General features: G+C 38.8%; 1 protein-coding gene across 2 annotated transcripts in view; it reads right to left on the bottom strand.

The window, feature by feature from the left end:
• Window positions 1-22245, bottom strand: part of PIP5K1B (phosphatidylinositol-4-phosphate 5-kinase type 1 beta) — a 160067-nt gene that overhangs the window by 77948 nt on the left and 59874 nt on the right. For both annotated transcript variants that reach the window (XM_063455066.1, XM_063455067.1), the window contains exons 2-3: window positions 9771-9849; window positions 8529-8600 (exon numbers count right to left, since the gene is read on the bottom strand). In XM_063455066.1, the coding sequence (XP_063311136.1) occupies window positions 8529-8600 (72 nt within the window). In that variant the 5' untranslated portion in view covers window positions 9771-9849. The remainder of the gene's footprint in view (window positions 1-8528; window positions 8601-9770; window positions 9850-22245) is intronic.

Here is a 22245-nt window from a genome sequence, read left to right on the forward strand (position 1 = left end):
TCCCATGAGTTATAAACTACATTTTGTGAGATCTCAATACTTTTTTTTTTTCCTTTCTCTTTTTTTTCCTTTTTTTTTACAAGATAAACATTGTTCACAGGAATAATAAAAAAACACTTAGTAAACAGTGGGCCAAACTAACAATCGAGTACCTGTTACATATAGTAGACGAAATAACAATGTTGTTCTAAACACATCCAAATTTATCTGAAATTTCCACTGTAAACACCCCCACAGACAAAAAACATACAAAAACAAAACATAAATTGGTCATATAAGGTCCTATTTTAAAGAAAATATCGATCATCATGAACCGAAGGTATATCAGGAGAGATTCTATAAATCACCCGCAGGCATCTAGCATCCCAAGCCAGGAGTTATATCGCTCTTGATATTTTCTATTTAACCCAGCTTCCATTTTTAATTGGTATTTAATTTCTTCTTTAACTATCGACCAGGATGGCACTAACGCCATTTTCCAATACCTTGCGATAGAATAAAAGAATATGTAAAATAAGCGGAAGTGAATTGTGACTAACCTGGCGGATATCTAGTTGTAAAAGACACAGTTGTGGTACGGGGGCTAATTGAATCGTTGTGATATGTTTTATCTTAGCCAGGATCATTTTCCAGAACTTCTGTATATAGCCACAATTCCACCATATATGTAAATAGTTGCCACCTACCAGATTACATCTCCAGCATATGGAGTCACCTGAAGTATTAAACTTCTTAATTTTACTAGGTACCATATACCATCTATTTACAACTTTGAATTGACATTCTACCAGGTTAAGACAATGAATATATTTATAAACCAAGTTTAGAGCTTCTCTCCATTGTTTACAAGTAATCTGAATATCCAGATATTTTTGCCATGAGTTTATTATGGGTTCCAAAGGTTAATCTAGGTCTTTTTGCATTAGGCTTAATCCCATGGATAATAATTTTTTTGGAGAATCTCTCTTGAGGATGTTACTTAAATCTTTCAATCGATTAGAGTTTTCTAAATTAACATATTGATTGCAAAAACCGTTTAACCTAAGGTAATTAAAGATCTCCTTATTATCTATTTTATATAATTGTTTTAAAGTCTGAAAGTCCATCCGCCCGTTACTATCCATTAGATCTTGAAATTTATGTATCCCCTTCTCGATCCAACTTTTTGAGTTGAAGTTGAGCATATAATGTGATATATTTCCTAGAGGAAGGAGGGGAATTAGCTTGTTATAAAGACCTAGGGATTTTTTAATTTTCCCCCACTCTCTTAGAATGTTTTTCAAAACAATACTAAGTGATATGGGTTCTGGCTTGTGATCAGGCCTTAATTTTAAGGGCCAGAAAAGCGGAGACAGATCCTCCAAAAATCCCTCAGTGGGGGTAAGGTCTTGTTCTAATTTATACCAGATCTCGTTCTTACTATCATTTAGTTGGGTGATGGCCGCGTGTGTAAAGGTCGCGGCTTTTTGGTATTCCTTTAGGATGGGGATCCCCAGACCCCCCTCTTTCACTTTTAAAGATAAACGGCTTAGGGCTATTCTTGGGGGCTTATGTAGCCAGATAAATTTATTTATAAGGGATTGAGCTAACGTTAACCAGCTGTCAGGGCACGGTAAAGCCACCATTCTAAAAAGGTAATCCCATTTTGGGATGATGTATGACTTGATTACATTAATGCGGCCCCACCATGAGATCTCTAAGTTTTTCCATTTTTTCAATTTCTTTGCAGTAAACTTAAGGAGAGGTAAAAAGTTTAATTCCATGATCCTATTAACGTCTCTTGCGATTTCAATTCCTAAATAACTAAAGGACAAATCTGACCAATCAAACTCAAATCTTTGACTAAGACTGGCCCTCAATTCCTGAGGAAATTTCACTGCTAAAGCAGTAGTTTTGTTAACATTGAGTTTATAACCGGAGTATAATGAGTATTCGTCTAAGCAATTAAAAAGAGCCATTGCGGAGTTAAAAGGTTCTGTTAGTGTTAATACGACATCGTCAGCGTACATTGTTAATTTGATACAGTCGTCTTTAAGGTTAAGGCCTTTTATTGTTTCATTTTTCCTTATTGATATTGCTAAAGCTTCTATTGTCATTAAATAGAGAAGAGGTGAGAGCGGACAGCCCTGTCTTGTCCCGTTATTCAACGGAAAAAAATCTGAGCTGAATCCAGCCCCCATGACTTTTGCCGAAGGAGTTGAATATAAAGCCATTATTGCCTTCCTTATGTTCCCTAGTAGACCAAAGGCTTGTAGGACCGCGTCGAGGAAATCCCACCTGACCCTGTCAAACGCTTTCTCTGCGTCTAAAGACAGGATCAGGAGGGGACATTTCCTCGACTGGGCCCAGTCCACTACATCTATCAGACGTCTAACGTTATATACCGAAGATCTTTTAGAAATAAAACCCACTTGATCCCTATGGATTATATCCGTCATGATCGTATTTAATCTACTTGCCATTATTGATGAGTAAAGTTTTAAATCTTCATTCAGTAACGAAATAGGTCTGTAATTGGTTATTAACTCTGATGATTTTTGATGTTTAAGAATGGGGATTATATTAGCCTTTAGCATCTCCGGGGGAATATTACCCTTTATCATAAACTCATTAAAAGTATCCGTTAAGCTATTTACTAAGTGTTCCTTCAAGGACTTATAGAATTTATTACTGAAGCCATCCGGGCCTGGGGTCTTAGATGTTTTTAATTTATCTATAGCTTGGATGACTTCTTCTGAATTAATAGGTTCATTCAATTTTTGAAGTTGGGAATTCAATATTTTGGGCAGCTTTAAATTCTCTAAGTATTCTGTTAAATTTACTGAGACTTGTCTATCCGGGAGATTATATAGTTTGGTGTAAAATGATTGGAAAGCTTGGCCTATTTTTGATGGATCTAGGAGAACCTTATCCTCTTGGATGATCTTAGTTACCCTCATCTTGATTGAGTCCTTCTTCAACCTATTCGAGAGTAGTTTATCCGCTCTATTACCCTTGTAATACCATGATCTTCTTAGTTTTTCTAATGAGTAATTTGCTTTCTGAATCAGTAAGTCATTGATGTTATCCTTGATAATCATCAGTTTTTTAAAAATGTCTATAGAAGGATTGTTCTTATTTATATACTCTAGTTTATCTAATTCTATGTAGAGGTGCGCGAGATTATGGGAGTTCTTTTTTTTTTCCAGAGACCCCAGCTTAATAAGGTGACCTCGAATTGTACATTTATAAGCACACCAGATAGTGGAAAAAGATAGATCATCTTTAGTATTATCTTCAAAAAATAAATCAGTAGTTAACTTAATTTGACTTAGGTAATCCGGGATATTTAGAAGACGGTCGTTCAGTCTCCAATTAGATCTGTTTTCCTTCAAACCATCGTCTAAAATCATTATTAACGCATTATGATCTGACCATGCGATATTTTTAACCCCTTAAGACCGCAGCCAAATGTACAAGTTGTGATCCAAAAAAAAGGTAAACAAAACCTGGCATTTGCGCTACATGTCTGTCCAACCGTAATTCACCTCTTTCATATTAAATGCACCCACACTTATTATATATCATTTTATTCAGGGGAAACAGGGCTTTCGTTTAACATCAAATATTTAGGTATGGAACATAATTTAATATGAAAAAAATATTACAAAAATGGGAGAAAATAAGATTTTTTTAATTTTTTTTAGTTCTACGTGACATTCTAACTGTGAATGTCATAATACTGTTTGCTTTTACTGCAATACAATACACATATTTGTATTCAGCGATGTCTCACGTGTAAAACAGTACCCCCTATGTACAGGTTTTATGGTGTTTTGGGAAGTTACAGGGTCAAATATAGCATGTTACATATTTCAGTTTTTTCACATTGAAATTCACCAGATTGGTTACGTTGCCTTTGAGACCATGTGGTAGCCCAGAAATAAGAATTACCCCCATGATGGCATACCATTTGCAAAAGTAGACAACCCAAGGTATTGCAAATGGAGTATGTCCAGTCTTTTTTAGTAGCCACTTGGTCACAAACACTGGCCAAAGTTAGTGTTAATATTTGAAAATGCAAAAAACTAATTTGAACGCAAATTTTGGCCAGTGTTTGTGACTAAGTGGCTACTAAAAAAAACAAAACATACCCTATTTGCAATACCCTGGGTTGTCTACTCTTGCAAATGGTATGCCATCATGGGGATAATTTTCATTCCTGGGCTACCATACGGTCTCAAAAGCAACCTGGCGAATTTAAATGTGAAAAAACTGAAACTCAAACCTTATATTTGACTCTCTAACTTTTGAAAACACCATAAAACCTGTACATGAGGGGTACTGTTATACTCAGGAGACTTCGCTGAACACAAATATTAGTGTTTCAAAACAGTAAAACGTATCACAACAATTATATCGTCAGTGTAAGTGCCATTTGTGTGTGAAAAATGTCACTGTCACTGACGATATCGTCGTTGTAATATATTTTACTGTTTTGAAACACTAATATTTGTGTTCAGCGAAGTCTTCCGAGTAAAACAGTACCCCCCATGTACAGGTTTTATGGTGTCTTGGAAAGTTACAGGGTTAAATATAGTGCTAGCAAATTAAATTCCCTATAGTTTCAGCATGGGTTGTCAGGCAGGTCCCGCTAATTGTAATTAATAAAATGACCTAATTATGTAAAATTATTACATAAATATATGCGTAGAATTATTATATATATATAGGTGTGTATATATATATGTGTGCATATATATGTATATAATTTTTTTTATTATTTTTATTTATATATAGGTATATATTTAGTGATATATACGTATATACTTATGTATATAGATATATATATTATTTAGTTCTACATGTATTTTGATATCAATATATATATATTAATTTTAAAATACAGTTAGAACGAAATTACGCATGTTTATATATTTTTTATCTATTTATTTTGTATTATTTTTTTATTTTATTTTTTAACGTATTTATATATTTATTTATTTTTTATTATATATAAATATATATAATAAAAATTATATATATATTTAATCAATATCATTGTACGTGTATTTTGATATTAATATATATATATATAATTATGTATATATTAATATTAAAATACATGTAGACAGTGTATGTATATTTATGTGTATATGTGTATATGTGTATATATATACTTAGATCATATATATAATAAATATATATATATATGATCTAAGTATATATTATCTTATTTTACACTGTTTTAACTGATTTTATTTGAATTTCAGACAGCAGGGGGAGTACCTGTCATTACAGGCACTCCCCCTGCTGGCACTGCCTTGGACGGCTATGCTGTTCATGTGATCGCGGGGTCCTCGCAAGGACCTCGCGATCACATGGCCCTGGGGGGCCGAAGAGGACGGAGGGGGACTCCCTGGGCTCCCAGGTAAGTCCCCCATACCGCGATCGCCGGCGTGGGATCGCCGGCGACCGGGTAAGTACATAAGATCGCAGGACGTTCTATGCCGCCCTGCGGATTTTAGAGCCATCTAAATAAGGACGGCATAGAACGTCCTGCGGTCTTAAGGGGTTAATAAAGACTTTCTTCAGCATTTTTGAGATGCTTGGGTTTGAAACTATCAAATCAATCCTAGAGTATACTTGGTGTGCCTGTGAGAAACACGTAAAGTCGTGTTCCATAGGGTGAAGGGTACGCCAGAGATCCAAAAGGCCCCTGTTCTTTAACAAGTTACTGAAGGATTTTGCTGAATTTTTTAGTTGTTTATTGTGATGGTCCCTGATCAAACTTTTCCTATCTAATTCTGGATTAAGAATGCAGTTAAAATCCCCCAGATAGATTACCATGCCCTGACTAATTCTGTCAACTTTATCCAACACTTTCCGGATGAACCTTATTGGGGCTTGATTTGGGGCATAGAGGTTCACAATCGTATACACCTTATTATTTATTTCACAGATTAATATGTGGTACCTGCCTTCTGGGTCCTGTATTTGGTGAATAAGTTTGAACGCTACTCTAGAAGAAATAAGGGTAGCAACTCCTCTTTTTTTTGTCATATAGGGAGGAGGAGAAAATAAACGGATAATCTTTAGAGTTTAAACCTGACCTTCCTCTCTGTTCCCAATGTGTTTCCTGCAGCCCACAGATGGAAATGGACTCATCTTTCAGAAATTTTAAGAGGATATTACGCTTCTGTGGTGAATTCAAACCCCTAAGATTTAATGTTAATACTTTTATCATTGGAATACCGGTTGAAGAGATCTCAATACTTATAAGTAAAGTGACAATAAATATTTCTGATGCTGATGATGAACTGATATTTGTCTTTCTCTAAAAAAAAATATTACTCCATGAATTGTGTAAAATGTTGATGTGGCCAGAATGTAGAAATACTATCAATTTCCATTTGTGTGTCTGGTGTGATTCTTTTTGGTCTGCCACTGACTGAAGGCTTAAAACTGACGCTTGCATCGCAACAAGCTGTGATTATTTCTCTCTTGCACATTATTCCATGCAGCATAGATAAACTGTTATATTCAGTGTCCTTGCTGCAGAGGGAAAATGGAGCTGATAACAAGAGGACAACAACACAGAGTATGTCTAATAAGGAAGTGGCTTTGTAAATAGAGGGGGTGTGTCTTAGAGGGTGAGTTTATGCTGGTGAAAGCTACGGACCTTTTTTTTTTTTTAATCAAAACTCATTAAATCTGAATGTGCAGAAAAATACAGTATGGATATGAGGACAACACCTATCACACACAAGTTGTGCTGGTGACTGATCAAATTCCATCAATATAATTGATTCTCTCTAGCAAAGAGCAGTAGCAAATTGCTATATAGTAGATTCAATAAGGATTATTAGAAAAGTCACTAGTGTTCTGCAAGCGTGGCACATTTAATGTGTGAATTAAAGAGACAGTCTAGGCCAGGCATAGGCAACCTTTGGCACTCCAGATGTTTTGGACTACACCTCCCATGATGCTTTGCCTGCATTATGGGTGTATAAGCATCCACAACATCTGGAGTGCCGAAGGTTGCCTACCCCTGGTCTAGGCACCCACACACTACTATTTCCCAATTTGCTCCAACAATGCAGTTGTAGTTGTGTTACACTGCGAGATCACAAAAATATATTGTTTTTACGGACATTGTAGTTCCACTGTCTACAGAAGTTGCATTAAAAAGGGTCAAATGCAGACTTGCAACTATACACAGATTGTAATCAAATTGTGAAACAGATGCACCAGATATGTGAGGCTGCTTCACAAGAAGCACACATTTTTCAAATCGTTTTAAAAAGATTAAAGAGACAAAAATAGCTAAAAGTGGAAAGACTTGTTTTACTTGTACGGCGTCTACCTAAATACAGGATTCTTAAGTTCTCCTTTTAATCTAGATAAGACATAACAATATAGCTAGGTATTCTGTGTGATTCACCTTTGAAACATCACAGCCCTACGGCTTGTGTATTAGTGAACATCTTCTAAAACAATCCGTGCATTTTACAATAAGCCTGTGACGATAATAGGCTATTTTTATCACTTAGGTGAGGCCACAACTGTGGTTTTAGCCAGATGGGTAAAGTTTTATCACAGGCACCAGAAGGGTGCCATTTTAACCCCTTAAGGACACATGACGTGTCTGACACGTCATGATTCCCTTTTATTCCAGAAGTTTGGTCCTTAAGGGGTTAAAACCCAAATTGTTTTTGTTATCACAGTGCTGTATTTTTTGTATTCTCACAACTTTATAGTTTTTGCACAAAACAAATGTTTTGCAGAATGCTGCACTATAAGCCTGCTACCCTAGCCACGCCTCTCATGCCAGGTATACTTTGTTATCAAAGGTTACTATATTAGACATTGAGTGAACAAGCTAAAACTTCAATAAATGCAATAACTTTTTTTTTGCATTGTTTGTCATTTTTTTTATAGTAAGCCTTTACTAACTTGATGCATGCCTTTGAATAAAAAATGCAAGCATCACACTTAGCACGGATTAAAGCAACCATCCAGGCTTAGGCAACCTTCGGCACTCCAGATGTTTTGTATTACACCTCTCATGATGCTTTGCCAGCATTATGGGTGTAAGAGCATTATGGGGGATGTAGTCCACAACATCTGAAGTGCTGAAGGTTGTGGACTACATCTCCCATAATGCTCTTACACCCATAATGCTGGCAAATCATCAGGGGAGGTGTAGTCCAAAACATCTGGAGTGCCGAAGGTTGCCTATGCCTGTGTTAAATTAAGCACCATTTTGTTATAATTGAGTAAACATTAATGCCACAATAACAAAAGCTCTGCATTGTCAGTTCAAAAAGAAATAATCTAAAGTCTATGGTGTATAAACAAAACAGACATATACCTGTATATTGTTTACAGTGTAGGATAAGGGGTTTCTCCTCCAAACAATTTGCAGTGATGCTTTGTAGAAATAAATGTATTTTTAAACTTGACTATTTTGGCCTGAATTTTGCAAGTTTGCTGGCAACATACCCAGAGTCTAAATAAAACGGAGAAGGACTAGGATTTGTGCTTACCTTTTTGTATGTTTTCTCCACATTTGGTATATCGCCTGTAGTAGCGTTTCCATTTTCAGTTACAGTAGACATCTAAAGACAAAACAATTTGAGGATAAGTTTACCTGCTTGGACAATGACAGGAATAGATTTGCAGATAGTTGGCCTCAGAGGAGCTTCATCAGGGGGCATTAGTACCTTCTTTATTATGTACCATCCCATCATTGCCAGAATATTAAACGGGGGAAGTGGGAAACCTGTCACCAACAGGCGTTTCTGTGTACTCTATATAACTGTATTCTGAAGCATTCACAGAGGTTTTGTAACAATGAAGCTGCTTAGAATGTAAATCAAAATCTCCAAAGTTGCTAGGTTTTTGGCTGAATTTAAAAGGGGTTGAATCCAATGGGATTTATTCAATTTCTAATGTTACTTACAATAAAACCAGTGATGGCTGTAATGCTATACTAATGCTCCTTGTGGCTGCAGATCATGGAGCAACACCATCTTAATGACATACATTAAAAAAAATAAATCTCTATCTACTCAACTGCTCAAAAAAAAAGGGATATAATGTGCTCCATTTATCCAGATTGAGAAAACGGCAAACAGCTGTTATACTACTAAAAGCTGATTATAGCGGCCACGCTGTCAGTGTGGTGTGCAATGCCAGTATAGTTCTCATATGTTAAAAAACAAGAACATATGTTGTCTCATGTATGAAGGGTAGACATCAAAGATGATTTAATAGCCTATACTGAGCTAATAATTGATGTTCACCATTGATTGAATTGTCTGTATATGGTTCTGTTTCATGAACCTTGTGTGTAAAAATAGTTTTTTTTTTTAAATCTTCAATAAAAAGTATTTTAAAAACAAAACAAAAAGAACATGTGGGTGTCTTGCTCCTCACTCACGGTCTCTCCCCTCCTTTCCCCCTCCCCCTTTGGTCAGGGGTGTGAGATCTGATACTATACGGACTGGTATTCTTGATAGGATATAATTATCCGAAATTCTGGGTTTCGAACCTACTCGCTCTACCCACTCTACAGGCTGCTCATCCCTCGCTGTAAAACCTTCCTATATAAAACAGGTAGTGTCTGTTTACCAAATCTGAGTAACTGCTACTTTACCCAGGTCATGTAATGTAATACTCAGCATTTGCGTGTATATTATGCAACTGTACTCTACCCAAGTATTGACGTGAAAAAATGATAATAAAAACAGATTGTCAAAAAAAAACAAAAAAAACAACAACCATACCTTTCTTCAGTTGTAAGTCATCTGGGGTGAAGGGGAATGTGCACAGAGGTCATTTATGCAATCGATTATTTCCAAGACCCTAAGGAAAGAAAGATATTTCAATATAATTTTCTTTTTTAAATTGTTATTAGCATTTACATACTACCAACACTTTGCGTTACAGTGATACGGTGAGGATATATAAGAGCACGTAATTGACAGGATGACATAAAAGGTGAAGATTGCCATTCTCCAAGGCTCAAATGAAGCTTTTTCATTGGATGGAATTGATACGCTGTGAGCTCTGGGTAGGTTAGTCATGCTGCTTGCAGCCAATCAAAGATTCACTGTGCCTGAAAAGGGGAGGCGTTATACTTGTCACAGAGAGCCAAGGTTTTGTTTATCAGACAACTCTAAAATGGTTTGACAAAAGAGGGGTATATTATTTGGGTATGCTTCTAACAGGACATACTAGACACTACAACTCACTAATTACAACCCACTTTTTTTGCACTCTTAAGAACGATCTAGAAAGGTGGGCTTCTAAACTGAATTCCTGGATTGGTCGAGTGCACTCTGTGAAAACAAATATCATTCCTCGCCCCCTTTTCTTCTTTCAGGCTCTTCACCTTAGATGCCTTTATATGGGAGAAAAGGAGGCCCAGGATAGCGACACACACACACAATGACAAACTCACTAGCACACACACTCCCTGATTTGACACTCACACGTACACATTCTCTCACACACTCACAAATTCATTTTATTTATAGTTTTTTTTTTTGAGGCCCAACTAGCCTCCCTATTTTTGGGATAGCTGGTGTGGGTTCTCTCCCTGGGGTAAAGTGGGTCCTTTCCCTGTAGTTTACTCATGCTCAGCCCTCCGCCGGACACACTGTATTTCAGTAGAGTAGGCACCTGCTTACCTACACTGCCTTAGCGAACAGCCGGCCAGCTCATGGGCCCCCCTCACAGGCGGAACACAGGGGGCCAGGTCACACTCACAACCTTAGCGACCCCTGTAGTTCCGATATTGGTTGCTCCCTAGCAATAGCTCAGGCTCCTATAGTCTTTAACTACAGTGGCTATGGTGGTTTGAGTGCACCTTTATGCTTTTTGTTATGGGGTACACAATGTCATAGGGTCCCAGTAACTCCAGCAAAGTTCTGGTAAAGATCATTAAAATAGTTAAATAGTATTGTTTTTTCATTTCACAATCTCATTAAAGTATTGGGTATATAGAGTATATAAAATCATAAGAAAGTACATTCTATTGCAAGCAACTGTTTTCATTTTGCAACAGTCATTGTGCACGTGTAATACATATTGCCTTATCACAGTAACTAAAGCAGCAATAGTTATTCAAACACCTGCATCAAACAAGATTACAACTGTGAACTTTGCTCTCAAAACATACGTATCATTTTAGTTCTATCTATAAAAAAGAATGTGGCCATTACCTTCACCTATCCAAATGTATACTGTGTAGTGTATATGTAGTTCTGTAGAAATATTAATAAAAATAATAGTAACAACTAGACCAGCTACAATTTCTGGGGAAATTGTGTGAAGTGTTCTTGCCTCCACCAGTTTATATAGTACATTTAATAGCAATGTTGTTGCCCAAAGTGCTTCACAGTTACATTAAAACATTCATTTATAAAAACATTAGCAGGTGTACAAAAGGCTCTGTCTATGACATCACTTGCTGCTCCAGCCTGGCACAGTTAAGAGTATTTTGGCGGTTGCTATTTTCATACGGTCGTATTTTAAAACCTGTACATCCTATAGCGAAGAGCTTTATATTGTGAGAATCACAAGACCCAGACCTACATTTTGATGTATAGTATGTCTCTGAAGTATTAAAAATGAAGGCACAGTCGCAGTTTAGAAATTGCCCTTCAAATTTAAGCTGGCTAGAGTGGAGTTTCAATGAATGTCAATGGACGGCGTGCGTTGCAAACAAATGGTCATATTGTGAAAACTATCAGGTCTATGGCTTAGCTGTGGACATTTTTAGTGGCAGCAGGGATAGCTGAAAATGTTGATGTAATATTTGTGTAGGTGGGCTTAAAAATGATGGAGTGGTGGCAGTTTAGAAATCACGTCCTGATTTTGCAGCTTTTGCCCGCTCCCACTGTAGTTTTGAACATTTTGCCATTCATTCCTATGGGACCAATTTCGCCACAAGAACGACGATATTTCAAGAACCATTCGGCAAAACGTTTCACAAAGTAATAGCACACCAATCGGGAACAATCCCCACATTTCGGTATATTACTGTCTATGTAGTGTAAAAACTGTGGGAGGAGTTAGGGTGGTAAATTTGGCTATAATAAGAATAATAATATATATGTGAGATAACAGTAAGTGGTCTTGCTATGCAAGAACACTTAATAACTAGAAAAGCTACAATTTCTGGGGAAATTGTGTGGTGTTCTTGCCTCCACCAGTAGTCTACAACTGGAGTGGGCGGAGTAACTGTTATTATTTATTTATATAGCACATTTAATTGCAACGTTGTTGCCCAAAGTGCTTCACAGTTACATTAAAACATACATTTATAAAAACATTAGCAGGTGCAAAAGGCTTTGTCTATGACATCACTTGCTGCTGCAGCCTGGCACAGGTCAGAGTATTTTGGCGGTTGCCATCTTCAAACGGTCGTATTTTAAAAACTATACATCCTACAGCGAAGAGCTTTATATTGTGAGAATCACAAGACCCAGACCTACATTTTTCAGTATATTACTGTCTATGTAGTGTAAAAACTGTGAGAGGAGTTAGGGTGGTAAATTTGGCTATAATAATAAGAATAATATATATGTGAGATAACATTAAGTGGTCTTGCTATGCAAGAACACTTAATAATAATACAAAGTATTGTACAAGGACTCACATTATACAATGTGATTTATCTATATTGGTTATAGAAAACTCATAGTGAGTCTTAGGCCATTAACAGTCTAAACTGAAAACATACTTTAATGATAAAATAGCAAAACACACATGCTTCTTGGTAAAAGTGATCAGAAGATCTGCAATAAATCTCAACAAAAAGAAAACAATGGCAGAAACGACTTAACAACAATTCAGTGGGAATTTTCATTTTTTTTCATCAAACACACGTCATTGGAAAAAAGAATGATGTTCCGAGGAATTTGAGAAACAATTCAACACTCAATTGCAGATAATCCCTTAAGTCTCCCTGCCTTGTACACATTGCTGCTTCTTAAAATAGAAATGGAGGTGGTGTGAAATTTTATATAACGTGTCATAAATTATTACAAAACTGAAAAGATTGTAAGATTGTGAAATATGTACAAATGTTTTGTTAATGTAATCTTTCTTCAGAAACCTTTTTTTAATAAGGAAAAAAGAGTGTAAAAAAAAGTGCAGCTAAAAAATAGCTGAAAACAGATCCAATCATTAGTCCTGATTATTAAAATGCCTAATATGACTAGGACTTCAACTAATTTTTTGGTAGGTTATAAAAAAAAAAATAGCAAGGAGTAAATTATGTTTGTAAAGGGCAGTATGTTAACATGTTAATCTAATTGAATTAGTTATGGTGCCTGGAGTCCTCTAGTGCGGTCTCAGTATTCAGTGTTAAACTGTTCTTCAGCAATTTAATATGAAATAAGGGTTCCTGGACACCCAAATCCCTACCCCTCGTTGAGGTGTAGCTACGGCAGATATTACACACTTTCGTATCAGCCAAGCAAAAGTTACCCATTGCTGTTCAGGCTTATGCTTCCTCAGTACCCCGAGTAGCACAGAATAGATGCACTGCTATGGACTTTAATTTAGCATTAAAAAATTTAAAATGGTTTAACACTGAATCGAAGGACAGCGCCAATGAGTTCCAGATATTGCAGCCACTTTAATAAGATGAAGTAGGTACAGTGCTTACAGTATTCTTTTAAAGCTTAATCTTTGAAATATATGGCATGCTGAGATTACAACTTCAATAGTAGTCACAGAATCCAAAACTGCTACAATAATTGAATTCCATTCAACCATTTCATCACCAACCTCTGTCAGATCTACTGGTTTGAATCATACAGGATTCAGAGATATTAACGCCAGCTGATCACAATTGTTCACCAGAGATCCTGTGAGCTGATAGAGAGGACCCTATGGTACCTTAAATGCATGATTGTCATGCCGTCATTGGGCATTAAAGCCATACACTGCATGATGACATAGGCTGTCGTGTGGTATTAAGGAGTTAATCCTGGGTTAATCCTAGGTTTAACTCCTCTTAAAAACAAAAAATCCCAATTTTAACCACAATTATAACCCCTCTCAAGCTTTAAGTAATTTAAACACTAAACACACTATGTAAACTACCTCTGATGTTATCCCCTTTCAAACATTAAACACCCCATTACCCTAACCACTTCCAACATTATCTTTAACCCTGCATGCAAAATAGCAGTCTCTCCATTCAACCTAAATTTTCTGTATAGTAATTTGCCTGGGTGTATCTATGTATATATCAACGAGAAAAATAATCCAAGTACACTCACAGGATATTTTTTTTTTCATTCTATATTTTTGCTGTGCACCAAATAACGTGCAGCCTTGTAATGCCACAACAGCAATATTAAGGTAAACAAGCATACACAATTACATACACGTACAGTTTGTGGCAGTCAAAATTCTGGCACAATTTTGTAACGTAATAAACAATAACATAGGCTACGTCAGGCCTAACTGGCTACTAGACAAAACATAGGTGGACGTGACTGGAGAGGGGTATACCCTCAGTGTAAGTTAAAGATGCTTTGCCATTGAATTGTGTCATGGGAGGGCATGCCAGTCCAGAAAGACTAAAGATAAACAGGCTTAAACATGCTGAGTACTACCTACTAGGATTCATATAAACAAGGATGTAACAGGTTGTCTGGTATTACTAGTAGGAGGATGGACCACTGGATTTATAAATAATCTAGCTCACTGCACTAGAAATAATATAATATAAAGAGAAAAAATAAAGCAGTCAGAGAAATCACATTGCCTAGTGCAGGGGTAGGCAACCTTTTAGCAGCACTGTGCCGATATAGGATTGTGATGTCCCGTAGAGTGCCGATCCTATTTTTTTTAAATTGAGGTGTGTATGCTGCCATATTCTGCTTGTGTTATTTTGACTGTAATTGCTTTGTATCGTTGTATTTGTGTGTATATGAGCTATTATATTGTATATGTTCGTTAGTAGTTTATGGTATCGTGTATGATACATATGAATGTGGGCTGTGTATGAGGGCTGCTTGTGGAATTGTGTGTGGATGGATATGTCACATTGTGTGTTTGGTAGTCTGTGGGGGCTGTTTGGGGTATTGCATGTGAGAGGCTGCATGTGGGGTTGTGTGCATGCATGTGGATTGTTAGTGGTGTTGCGTTTATGGGCGTTGTGTGTGTGTGCGTGGGCTGTTCATATTATTTGTATGAGGGGAGGGTTATTCTGCATTTCTGTGTATATCTAGCAGTGTGGGTGGGTTCCCTGGGTTCCAGTGGGGACCAGGCTGGCCAGGTACAGGTTAAGGACAGGAGCTGGGATAGCTGTCGATGGCTGCTCTACTACAGTGTGGATTCCAATTCACAAGTGCTGGTAGGAAGTGATCTGAGATCACTTCCTCTATGTGCTGCAATGCATAAATTGAGGATTGTCCTTCACCACCTCTTCGTATTAGCAGATATCTGAAGTTTTACTGGGACTCCTGATAGGCCAGAGTGCGTTTGGCTCTAGCAGCCTTGAGTGCCGTGCAAAGACACCTCGAGTGCCGTGCATGGCACTAGTGCCGTAGGTTGCCTACCCCTGGCCTAGTGCATATAGCAGCTGCATTTGTCTGGTAACACACAAAATCCATGGGGCCCTGGCGCGAAACTGATCCATGGGGCCCCCTCCCCTCGCTCTCCAGACACACATACATACATACAGGCACACATACATACAGACAGACACAAACACACACACACACACATACAGACAGAGACAGACACACACACACACATACATATATATATATACAAACACACACACATATACAAAATGTTAAAGTCACCCTCCTGTTTCCTACCTTTTATGTGCAGGAGGGTGACTTTCTCTGGGGTTCAGTGGTGGCTCAGGTTCCCACTCTGACTCCCTCTCCTTCCTCCCACGCGGCTCTCTGATAGCTGGGAGGAGTGACCGGGGCAGTCACTTCCTCCCAGCAGTGATCTCATCACATGGGGCCTGGTCGCACTGACCGAGCCCTATGGAAATCCATACCCATTGGTTGGCCCTAACAGCATGGGCCACCTGATGGGCCCCTTGAACATTAGGTCCCGGCCCGCGCAGGAAATCGCGCAAAACTTGGCGGCTGGTACCCTGTCGCAGGGGTCCAACCCCTATATGTACGCCCTCTGCCCATTTTAGCCGATCCCCATGAGTGGCAGAGTTGATGTGCCACAGGGTAAGTCCAGGTTGGGTTGATCAGCTGTGCAGCATGGGGTGGAGGGTGTCTTCCCTCCAGCTCTGGGGTACTCGTGAAGCCAACTTCCCTGTGCCATGGACCCAACAGCCTATTGAGCCTGAGTCCATCCCACAAGGGTAGAGACAAAGAATCTGGATGGTCTGGGGCTGTTCTGGCTGGTGGTGCTCCGCTTTGGTGGACAGTGTGGTGGGCGCAGGACCCGTTTGGTCTTCCGCTTAGGGGGGCAGGTGAGTACCGGAGCTCCAGCTTGGGAGGATGAGTCGCTTTGTCTCCAACTTCTCTGAGCTCTCCCAGAGAGTGTGATGATACCTCCCGTTCTGCTAGCTGACCCCAAAAGCATTCGAATATGGCATCTAGCCTTGCTAGAATTAGATCAACAAAGGCCTGCTTGTCAGAGCAGTGGAGCGACAGGCTTTTTGGCCCAGGAGTGTTTCCCTCCACCATTTTAGGTAGTGCTGTCACTGCTTCTCAGCGTGTGGGAGTGATCTTGCGTGTTCAGAAGCATAGCGCTTATTGCTCCAGTGGGGACCAGAATAACCCCCAATGTATCTCCAAGTTCGGCAAGATGTTCCCTGCTTAGACATCCCACTGTAGGGGTGATCACTGCTCAGTAACCAAGTTTGCACCCGGGAGGTCTTGCAAAAGGATGGGTATTCTCCCCTCCTCCCCCCCATTCACAGGATTTTAAAAGTGAAATGTTTAAGTTTGAAGTGGAACAAAAGTTACAACATACTTTTGGCATAGTATCTGAAGGACCTCTGGGTCTTTTTTTTAAATAAATGTTCATAAATATTTTCATTAAACTTACTTTAGCTGTCCTTCATTTATTTATTTTTGGTGTGGGGGCAGGGGTCATCTTAGGATTCTGTGCATACAGGCAACTGACATGTAAATATGGGCATGATGCCCTTCCCCTCACTTTAAATGTAACCCGAGGACATCAATGTGAAAGTTAAAATAAAATGTGTCCTGCAATAACCATCACTCTGCTGCCTCTGGTGGGAAAAAATGAGGAGTATACTCAGGGGTCTCCCTAATAAGCGGGGAGGGCCCTTGATGTTCCCAATTTCAATCCATATAGTTTTCTAATTATTCCTATTTTTTAAAAAAAAAATTTATTCTTTATTTTTGTTGTGCGGGTGGGTACACGGTTCTCACAAACGCCACAACAGCGTATATCAACATACATCAACATATAAAATTAGTATGACAGTGGCTAGCATGGTCGCACATTTTTTTTTTAAACATATGCAGGGGTTACAATTATTGCCTATATAATAGATTATTAAGGTTACAATTACATGTTGGGAACAGTTGGATATCTAACGTGCAGCACTTGCTGAAGTGTTGCGAGGGTGAGTGTGCTCTCAGCACCTATGGGTCAGGGTGTAACAGTTGCCTCTCTGGTCGCTAGGTGGAGCTAGGACCGTGTTGGAGAGGCTTGAGTCCCCTTTCACTTGACACCTGGGTCGGTTATAATGACTGATTTCTTTAAGGAATATAAAGGGGATTGAGGGGGGAGTAAAAATTGTGCATTTTGCACATACATCAATGGAGAGGATATGCACACATGTCTAAAGTAGTGGGCAACATTCTAAACTCAAATAAAAAGAAAAAACACAAGTACAATGTTACTCATAAAGGCTTGAAAACAGGGTCCAATAACGTAGTCCTAAACGTTGTTAGTGACAAAGACACCGATGCAGATGCTTTTTCTCCTCTCTGGGCCGCTGGTACAAAGGGTCGCGCTGTGGCAGGGTTCCAGGCTGTAGTTGTCGTCGGCTTGTTAGGTTCTGCTGGGCCTGGTGTCTGCCGTCCCAATGCGAGCTGCTGCAGGATGTCAGGTATTTCAGTTGCGTCCCGTAGTTTCAGATGACCAGTGTCTCTGGGGATAATCAGGGCTTTGGGTGCTCCCCAGCGGTAGGGTATATTATGTGCCAAGAGTTCTGTGGTCAGGGGCCGCAAAGACCGTCTCCAGTCCATAGTGGCCTTAGACAGATCCGGGTAAAAGGTCAGTGAGTGGCCCTCAAAGTGGTAAGGCGTCTTGTTGCGCACGGCCGCCATGAAGGTCTGGCGATCTCGGCCTTGCTGAAATCTTATAATTACATTGTTTCCCTTTTCTGGTGCCCCAGTTTGCGGTCTGGAGATACGGAAGCAACTGTCCAGTGGCATTCCCTTGGCCTGCTTGGCCGTAAAGAGTGTGGTGAGCAATCTGTGAAATAAATGCGGCAGTTCCGCGGTCTCCACCGCTTCAGGTAGGCCTCGGATTTTAAGGTTCTTCCAGCGCCTCCTGTCCTCTAGCGCCGCCATATTGTCTTGTTGCTGCCTTTGTGTCTGTTGTAGGGCAGAAATTTGTTGCTCCATTGAGTTCAGTCGGGATTCCTGTGCGGCGGTATTAAGCTCCGCGTTTTGCAGGCGGACTACCACTCCGGTGATCTCGTCTCGGAACACGCCTATGTCGGCCGCTATATTGTGGCGTAGTTCACCCAGCATGTCCTTGAGCTTTTCCTCTGTAATGCTAGATTTTCCGGGCAGGTTAGTCGGTCCGCTCACTGCCCCAGCACCGTAGGCGTCCTCCTCCGACTCTGCGGCCTCACTGAATGAGTGGTATAGGCCTTCCAGCTGCGGTGCCATATCGGGCCTCTGGTGGATTTGAGGCCTCCGCAGGAGTTCTCCGATGTCCGCGGTAGATGGAGGTCTGTCTGGCCTCGATTTTTGTTTCGCCGCCCCATGCCTATCCTAGAGCAGGCAGCTGCCCAGTTAGCCGCGAAAATCGCTTTTTTTCTTCTGTTTTTATGCTTAGTTTGTGATTGTCTCTCGGAGCTCGAGACATGTGCGTCCGCTCGGTATGGCTGCTAGCTCCGCCCCCCTAATTATTCCTATTTTTAAGCTCTGTCCTGTTCATTGTGTCTGCAATATTGTGGCCCTCAAAAGCAGAAGTGTATGTCACAATTAGCTACAGTATTATGGTTGACAAAAAAAGTGCTGAATTTGATTTGTGATAAAAACCCTAAAAAACAGATAGAAACACCAGTGAGCATTCCCTTAATCACTACACAACATTTTAAATTGGAGCGCTTTTCCTTGATATATTTGTGGTATACTAAAAAGTTAAAAAGGTGACAGTATACGTTTACAAGTTCCAGTACAGTGCATTTAAAGTGGGTTATGAATAATGAGCAATTATAAAAGTGGAGCGACTGGCGGAAACAGTCTTTTAGTTTCCATGGAGATTGCTGCACTTTTAGAACTTTATATCAAATGGGTTCTTTATAAATAGCCAATCTGTATGAATGCGACATTGACTAAAATGTCAGAGTTAGTAAACTAGCGGCAACAACAAAGTGATAATGACAGATATCAACACATTATTAAAGAGACACTACAGTCACCAACAACTAATGAAGCAGTTTTGGTGTAAAGATCATGTCCCTATCAATTCTCAACCCTGCAATTTAGGAGGTACATCACTTTGTTCACACGGCCCTAGTCACGCCTTTCTGTATGCGACTTCCACAGCCTTCCTAACCACTTCCTTTAAAGTGAGATCTAATGTGTACACTTCCTTTGTTGCACATTTTGAGTTTCTTATCTCCTGCTCTTTAGACCTTGCAGAAACCTCCTGTGTATGATTAAAGTATAATTTACAGAGCAGGAGATAAAGATGTCTAAAGCAAGTTAAGGAGTGATTGAAAATGAAACCATTTTTGTCCATGCAGACTGTGTTAGTCACAACCAGGAGAGCTGTGGCTAGGGGGGCATAAACAGAAACAAAAGTGATTTAATTCATAGTGAATTGAGACTTTAGAGACTGTTACCAAAACTGCTTTATTAAGCTACAGTTGTTTTGGAGACTATAGTACCCTTTTAAGTTCAGTCAAATATGTGCCAAAAGTGCAGCAGAATTTGTGACTGACAATATGGAAGGCAGTGGCATAAAAATCTGACAGCTTTTCTCATAGCATAGTAAATATTACCGGGTTAAAGTGAGTTTAAAAATACACATATAACAGAATACACATTTGTGATATTAAAACAGAGACGACAGTAATAAACAATTACATATAAAACATAACATAAGTGGCCTTTAGGAGCACTGTTAGTGTGACAATGTCTTGCACAAAGTAAAACTGAAAAGATTATGTGACAATGGGTGTTATGAATTAAAATGGTGCAATCACCATGGAAACTGTGTCTTAGTTCTCATGCTAGTGCCTTAGTTCAATATAAATTCTCTCCATACAGATGATACATGTAGTTTTGCATTGAAACCAGAGAGCACACATACACCACACTAAGGAAAATGTTTTAGAAACGTTCCATAGTATAATTCTATGATTTTTGTTCACGTGGCAAAAATAAAGAACAACTGGTTCATTATAACTGAGTAATGACAAAGTAAGCATTAGTGACAAAGGTTATTGCTGCGTACCAGCAATAGTAACAATAATTCTGTGAAAATAAAGAGTATACTACAGAGTGCAGATGAACAGTATGTAAGACTACGGCTTGATAAGACAGACATGATTAGTGGCCAAAAAGAATAGTAAGTAAGTTAATTAGTGTTAGTATTTGTAATGTTTGTATTTTTATGTACATTTGTTGAGAGTGTTAATACACAAATTTCACCATATTTGCCTGTATAGATTTGTTTCATTAAGAAGGCCGATGATTGTCAAATAGGAGTGTTAGTTATTATATCACTTTAAGAGATTGCCATATTCACTTCTGAGAACATTATTTGTGTATTTACATTCAGTACTAGTTCTGCACAGACCAGTGATGTGGTCCCTTCAGGAACCGGACTGTTTTTCTGTAAGAACACTGAGCAAAGTTTGCAAACGTATGTAAGTTTTAAAGTGCTTAGAGTATCCCTTTAAGAACCACTAGTATAGAATATCTGACAGAATATCTGCAGAAGTTGTAGTTTCGGATAAGTTACCCTAAATAAAATTGCTGCTTTGCTACCACATAGTAATGTGATTTCACATTGCTAATGCAAGAGCTGATTTGATTCAATCGTCAATCAAATTAGGTGTCAGACAAACTGAAAATAACTATTTCATAATTCAATACTGCTTGGCGAAGGTTGGAAATAAAGGAAAACTGCAAATTATAAAGGCATTGCTGGAGAACTAAGAGAACATGCAATTATTCACCATATTGTACATACTATAATATTGTTGTAATGGTTTTTTGTATTATCCTTGATTTCCTACTGTTTTATTTAATGTCCATGTTAAAGCGACTCTGGGGTCTTTCCGCATATTCTGCAGAGCAGTGGACACAGTCTACCTGATGCTGTCCCATGGCATTTTCTTTTTCCAGCTCCCGGCAGTTCATTCAAATAGATGGGAACCTACCTTTAAATTGAGAGCTAGCTACCAAACAAAGATTACCCAGAAAATATTTGGATGTACAACAACCGTTAAAAGATATATATTCAAAGCAATTATATAATTTTATATCTATATAAAAAATGATTATTGTCAGGGTTATAAACATGGGGACTGTGTGCTGTAGTGTATCTCAAGCCTATTAACGTAGGGCTGGGAAACTAACAGCACTCACAGATATACACCCCAATTAAGGTATATGTATAATAGTGATATGGTATAAAGATATATAGAGTTAGTGGTAAAAAGCAGGAGGCAAAACACTTATATCACTCAATTCCCAATAAATCCACCTCTCCGACCACTTAGGAACACTAGTCTGTGCCCGCCCTCAGTGGTATAGAGATTTATAGAGTTGAAAATACAAAGCCGGACTCATAGAACCCATATTGCTCAAATCCCGATAAATACACCTCTCAAACCATTTAGGAGCTAATCTATGCTTGCCCTCAGTGCTGCTTCGAGGCAGCCCCTATTCTGATCTCAGAAAGAAGTATTGGATAGTAGCTCAGAGTGTAAAAAATCTTCCTATCTTAACGTCTACCGGATAAAAGATAAAGTACCCCATATTTTTTTTTTTAAAAGCTACCCAAGTTAAAATAAAAGTTTATAGCATGCGC

The sequence above is a fragment of the Pelobates fuscus genome, chromosome 5 (genome assembly GCF_036172605.1).
Source record: "Pelobates fuscus isolate aPelFus1 chromosome 5, aPelFus1.pri, whole genome shotgun sequence".
Lineage (NCBI taxonomy): Eukaryota > Metazoa > Chordata > Amphibia > Anura > Pelobatidae > Pelobates > Pelobates fuscus.